At 32.3% G+C, this 6812-nt stretch overlaps 1 protein-coding gene across 1 annotated transcript; it reads right to left on the reverse strand.

Annotated features, from left to right (window-relative positions):
* On the reverse strand, window positions 1–6431 carry LOC106121395 (selenium-binding protein 1-A). Its single transcript, XM_013317056.1, has 11 exons — window positions 6324–6431; window positions 3635–3786; window positions 3340–3525; window positions 2844–3003; window positions 2655–2766; window positions 2381–2578; window positions 1946–2043; window positions 1526–1710; window positions 1173–1325; window positions 704–822; window positions 1–478 (listed from the first exon to the last, which is right to left on the reverse strand). The coding sequence occupies exons 1-11, from the start codon at window positions 6331–6333 to the stop codon at window positions 430–432; spliced, it is 1422 nt and encodes a 473-aa protein (XP_013172510.1). The 5' UTR covers window positions 6334–6431; the 3' UTR covers window positions 1–429.
* Window positions 6432–6812: the final 381 nt, after the last annotated feature.

Here is a 6812-nt window from a genome sequence, read left to right on the forward strand (position 1 = left end):
TTATTTTATAAGTATTTATTTGAAATCGAAGATATACTCTGTGTGGTGAGTTACATTATCTAGTAAGTATGAGAAATGTGTGTGGGAGATAAAAGCAATATAATGTTCTATTCCCCACCCCTTCAATAAGAAATCTTTCGTTGAGTTAACACTTTTGCGTGTGCTTCTTGGGGCGCTGTATTATTTTACGTTTCAAATATACTAACTGTACGTCTTAGGTATTTGCAACCAAGTCTTGAACAATATTAGAGTTTGGATTTTAACATTTTGACCTTTTATTGTTATTTTAATCGATAACTATTATTGTTAAAAAAGTTAGGTAAATAATAATAAAAAAATTAACGTATAAAAGATTGAATAACATCTGGATTAAAACAATTAAAAATATTAAACAGATTACAAAACTTTTGCTTTGAATGGCTTCATGTTTTAGTCCTTTGCTAGCCATATATCCGACGTGCAGTCCCCTCCAGGATATCTACAAAGGTAGCGTACGAATTAGACAATTTTTTATGTTAAAAAAAAAATAAAAAACAAATTCTTTAGCTTAGCTTTCTAGCGTACTTCTACTATTTTATTCCTAAAAACTCGCATCCGAATAGACCTTTTTAAGTTTAAGAAATACGAAGATTAAAAAATGAAATAGAAAGTCTAAGCTTTTAAAAGCTTAGCTTGCTCTATGTGACATTTTAAATAAAATTACCTCATCTCATGAGGCAGCACCGGTCCATTTGGCTCACATCCAAAATCTATGAGGAAATCTGGATCCAATTTCAAGCCACCATTTTCTATATCCACATCGAGCTTGACTATCCATCCACCCTGGAAAAGGATCCAATTAAGTCGCCATTGTAATTCAAATTATTTTTTCACCAATAAAAGTGTAGACATATTCCTATTGGCAATAATATTCAGATTGATTGTCATACTATTTGGACTAGTTAATTTAAAAGCCTATGCATTCATCAGTTTTTATCTAAAACTATATTTGATGCAATTGAAAGAATTACAGATTTCACATTTCAATTAATTTAACGCTACTCGAAAAGTGCTGTACACTACTTCAAACGAGAATGTAACCAAATAAATTTAATTTAAATCAGTTAAAATAAAATATGTGAATTTAGTTTCAATTCATCTGAACATTTGTATTTAGGAAAGAAAAATGTTACCTTTTCTGTCATTTTGGGATAAATTTGCTTATCCCAAGGAGAGTAGAGAGACGACGATACATACAATCGTTTGCCGTCCAAAGACAGTTGGATCATCTGCGGTGATCCGTACAAGCGCTTGTTCTTTACATACACAGGTTTTTGGGTCATCTCCTGAGAATTTTATGAATAAAATGTTATTAAAATATTTGTATTTCTTTAATAAATGTACCTTTTAGAAGGCCTACTGTTCCCGACATCAGGAAAGAAGAAAAAAAATAATTCCAGGCTATTAGTAATGTAACTCAAAGAGTCAGCTTGATCAGATTCAGGGCATAGGTAAATTGTAGTGTAAATTATATCGAAATTTTAACCTGAAATTCCTTGTCTTCAATAACAGTTAAATCATCATTAACAACTCTACCGCCGAGGACAATACGGCCTGTTAATTTGGGATGTTCCGGATCCGTGACGTCATATTGTCGAACATCACCGTGCAACCAGCATGAAGTGTACAAATATTTGTCATCCAAAGATAAGAGTATGTCTGACATTAAACCTAAATAAGAGAAAAATATTATTGCAAAAAAAATCCCAGATTTCCAGAACTTTTTCAACTTATAAAGAAATCAGACTAAATTCTAAAATATTTAGACATATCTTCAGATTATCAAGCAGACGGTGAGAAGATTTTTTTATAAGTTTGTTCACTCACCTAAAAGTCAACATAAATATACTGATAAGCAATAATCGTGTTAAATATAAATATGTATTTAAGATAAACACGTGTTTACCATTCAGTTTGAACTCTTCGCCATCTTTTTTGACAGTTTTAGCTGGAATATCGATAACTTTCTGCGCTTTCCAAGTATCATCTGAAGCTTTGTAGAACCTTGATTTATTACGAAAGAATAAAACATATTTCATTTTATAATTACGTTATAATTAAAAAAGCGATGCGACAGTGAAAGCGATATCTAAATTTTAAAGCAACGTGCTTCTTAGTTTTAGGGTTCAATTTAGAGTAAATGACAAACATTTATTTATTGTTTAAAAAAATACTATAATAATTTATCTCTTTTGCAGTCTAGTGTTTAATATACCTTATTAGTTAGGTATGTATTCGAATTTGTAAGACAAGACGGATAAAAATTGAGATCCATTTCCTCAATTTCATTTTAAACACTCGGACGTGAATTGAATCATAGGTTTCCTGAAGACACGCATACCTGAATATGTTAGCTTCCACGGCGCATCCAACAAAACCTTGAGAGGCTTTTGGATCATGAAGAAATCTAATCTCAAGAGGACCACAACCTTCATCACCTAAATCGATAACCTGCTGCAGTTCACGAGTAGACCACTTGTAGACGTTGAGTGAGACTCCATACAAATCTCTGTTAGGAATATCTTCTGGACGAAAACCGCTATGAAGAAAATACTGGAGTGAGATTAAAAACAAATATATCAATGAGGCAAATTAATAGGCATTTTATTTAATACCATGTAAAGCTCTTGGGACTACCCCATTCAGATGCGATCATGACGTCATAATATGGTTGATACCAAAAGTCATAACCAAATTTTGCAATTTTATCGCCTTTTGTCCATGTACCTATAACAAAAGTTTTATGCAGTTTTTTAAAGTTTCATTAAATTTACAATTTAAAGGCAATTATCTAGTCTTCTCACCTTTTACTTTTAAAGTCTTAGCATCAACGAGTACAAAATCGCCCTTTCCATTGCCATTTTTATCTCCCATGGTTGAAATCATAATATCGCCGGTTGCGAGGCAATGAGCCGTGTGGGGATATGCACAGTTGAACGATTTCATCTCGGCGCCATCAATCACCTTTAAAAAATAACATATCAATAACAAGGAATCAATAAGATTAGGTTAGGATTATTCTTAATCGAATATTAAGTAATAACTCGAGCATATTTATTGAACTGAAATGATATGTTATCATCTTCAAATTCGAGAAAAGATCACGATGTTCATTTATTTTTTACTCAGATAAACAACAAAAATTGATAATGTCATACTTGAGTACCCAAAAAGATTACCGTAGTTTTGGCTCGACATTGTCTCATTTAACCTTGAAAGTTTTTATCACTTATGCATGTTACGTGACTTGCATCTGCACATATTTTTAGCAAGACAATGTTAGTATTCAAATCACTGTACCTTATGCAACTCAGGTTTTCTAGGATTGGTGCCGACATCGACTGCAAAAATCTTAGCAGAATGCAGTGCAGGGAGTATGAGAAGATTTCTCTTCAACTCCGGGTTATCATGACAACTGGAGCATACATTCCATCCGCTGTGATGCAGTTCATCGCCAACACTTCCAGTGTATGTGCGATGAATCACCTATTACAAATAATTTTATAGAAAGAATCTATGTGAAAATGACTGTTTTGTCAACTTTTTCTTTGTATTAATTCTTAAATTTCAACTTTAAAATGTCAGAAATATTCACCTGGCTGTAAGTGGGAGATTCTGGATCTACGTCGACAGTCGCAAGATAATCTTGTTTAGTAAGGTCAGGCTGTACGCACACGACGTACAAAAGTTTTTCCCTGGCACCGTTTTTAAACGCTTCCAAAGGAGACGAGTACCCTGGCCCTTTACCTAGGAAAGATAAAAAATAAACTGAACAACACAAATCTTAATAAAACATCAACTTTAAAAAGAAGGAGGTTACCAATTAGACTGCATGTTCTTTAAAAAAAAACGAAATATTGGTAGTTATTTTATTAAGGAATAAATTGTTTTTTTTTTCACCATCATTAGCTCACTATACTGAAGGGCTCAGAGCCTACACTAAGTTAGGCGTGACTCTGCCATACTCAACAACGCTGGCTCAATGCGGGTTACTTGACTTCACACATATCTTTGAATTTCTGATAATGATGATGATTCTGATGATGATCTGATGATATCGCAGAAATGTGCAGGTTGCATCACGATACTTTCCTTCACCGTAAGAATGTCGAAAAAATTTATTATGAAATCGAAAACACATTGGTACAAGTCGGGATTCAAACCCAGGACCTTCAGATTACAAGTCAGGTGCCAACGGAGCTCTTTGACGTTTATTAAAAAAATCAATCTTTGTCAACATCCACTCAATACGTTTCTGATGTCTAACGGAGGGTTGGAGTAAGGGGGACTGGACCCCTCGCAATTTAGTAATCACATCAGGTAATGTTTGCATATAAATGACTCCATTGTATCGCAGATCTCATCAATCGACTATTGTTTATTTTGTAATGTTAGTATACCATCTATTGAACTAATATATTCAACAGTTTACCGAATTAATTAGATCCAAAACGTTTAAAAGCGCTGGCTGTACAAATTACATTTCTCAAGGGGCCTTCCATTTCACAGTTAAATGTTAATACTGGCGGCCGCCCAAAGACTAAACGTATCAATGCTGGTAAAATATTATAAAATGATGCAGAAAAAATGTATCCTTTTTCGGTAATGTCACAACTCCTAAGCAATGTTACCGCAGGAGCGGCTGGACATAGACATACGCAATTGTAGATGCGTTGCCAAAGGAGGAGACACACAGAAAGACAATATTTTCCCTTTCTATGCATCACATCCCTAAACATCAAATACCCCGCTCCTTCCCATCCGTTCTTTATAAGAAAAGTGGGACGGAAAAAAGGATTTCTACCACAAATCGTAATAAAATCAGTTCTTAATGTATTCATTCAATGCACTTTGTTAATTTTATCCTGAATGTTCATCTTCTAGAAACATAGGATAATAGATAGATGCCACTAGCCCTGACAATAATCTTCTATGGTTTTACTTGATATCAGTACATTCCAACATATTGTTAGTTGTTGTGAATAATATTATCTTTGTTACTATAATCACAATATCCCCTTTTAACGTTACAGTTATCAGATCGATATATTATTTCATAGTTAAATATAATATGTCACCAATCGATTGCGAACTTCGTATTCGTTGGATTTACCTAAATCTTACTACTATTATAAATGCGATTATTTGGATGGATTGATAGGTGGATGTTTGCTAGAAGGTATCTGCAGAACGGCTCAACGGACATTGATGAAAGTTAACATAAATGTAGAACATTGTCTGGAAGAATACATAGGCTACTAAATAAGATTTTCTAATGCCTCGCGGATGGAGTCGACGACAGCTAGTGTTGAACAAACGAATTATTGCTAATTTGACTTATCATTTGTAAAGAAAAATCTATCATGATGACACTTGCACATCACAATTTCGTGATAGTTTTTAATCTCGTGATAGTAAGTACTTCAGGAGGATAACGTTATAAAATTTTGTTAGCTTAGGTATATTATATAAGAGAAGCCTCTAGCAACGCTTTTACGTTTACATTTTTTTTATTTCCAAACAAAAATTTGATGTTAGGTTGTTGACGACTGATTAAACTATGTCATGTTTCAAGGTGACTATCGAACAACTATAATTAAATGTAATTAAGTTTCGTTTTTAATTTAATTTCTTAACGCGTTTTTACAATGTTAGATTGTGTGCTTTGAATTTCTTATTAGTATTTTATTAGTGTTATGGTGCCTAGGATATTGATTAACCATTCGATCAATGTACGTCCTGGATATCCTATTATTTAAAAAAAATGTTGCGCATACTTATTTTTAATCTTATAAATAGTAAATGGCTTTTTTATTTTATTAAGTTTCGAAGCCCCCTGTATATCTGCAATTGTCAATAAACAGTAGGTAAACCAATATTTTCGTTAAAAATGTTTGATACAGTTTTCGTGACAAAAATAAATATGAAATCAAAGCATTGAAGTGATAACATTATATTGATAGTGTAATGACCTCTCCAGAAACATCTCAATTGGATTGTTTATTTTACTAACATCTAGTCAAGCGGGTAGAAAAATATAAATGCTGGTACCATACAAATTGCCAAAAAAATCGAATATATTTCAAAACATAAAGGTAAAAAAACTTCATAGCGGTAAAAACGTCTAAATAGAAAACAAAACAAAAATTGTCACTTCGTATTCATGTTTTTATAGCACATTAAATTCTTAATAATATTTTACAAAGCTTAGGCCAATTAAAATATATTTACAGCTAATAAGTTAATCTTAACTTTAAATGGATAATAAACAAAACAGTACTTACAACAAGCCATTATAAAAGCGGTCTCACAAATAAAATATAGAAAATATCTTTAAAGTCAACCTCTTTGCTCTGTGTTTGATACACAAGTGTGACTGTGACAGCTGCAGACTTGTTATTAAACCAGTACTAGCAAGATCATCTGTCTCTTTCTATTTACGAACATATTAACATTTACATAATATAGTATCTTTGTGACTACACAGTCACGGTCAAGTACATCAATGTTTTTATTTACAAAACATGGCTATAAAATACGGCATACTTACGGGTACTCCTTAAAAAATTATTCTATCAATCTTAAAATCATGGGTATAAATTTAATTTCATATTTATTTGAAGTATCAATTTATATTCCATTATTACAAAACTAATAATATCAAAATTCACCGACTTATTCATTCTAAAATACAATAAAATAATTGGTTCATTATAAAATAATGAGCGAACATGTTATTTTCAATAATGTATTTATCCTGCCAAAAATACATT

This window comes from Papilio xuthus, unplaced genomic scaffold (assembly GCF_000836235.2).
Source record: "Papilio xuthus unplaced genomic scaffold, Pxut_1.1 DF826945.1, whole genome shotgun sequence".
Taxonomy (NCBI): domain Eukaryota; kingdom Metazoa; phylum Arthropoda; class Insecta; order Lepidoptera; family Papilionidae; genus Papilio; species Papilio xuthus.

Coding starts and splice junctions, on each gene's coding strand:
- LOC106121395 (XM_013317056.1), bottom strand. Junction 2,767..2,843: donor TAAGACTTTAAAAGTAAAAG/GTGAGAAGACTA, acceptor CTTTTGTTATAG/GTACATGGACAAAAGGCGAT. Junction 479..703: donor GTGCTGCCTCATGAGATGAG/GTAATTTTATTT, acceptor CTACCTTTGTAG/ATATCCTGGAGGGGACTGCA.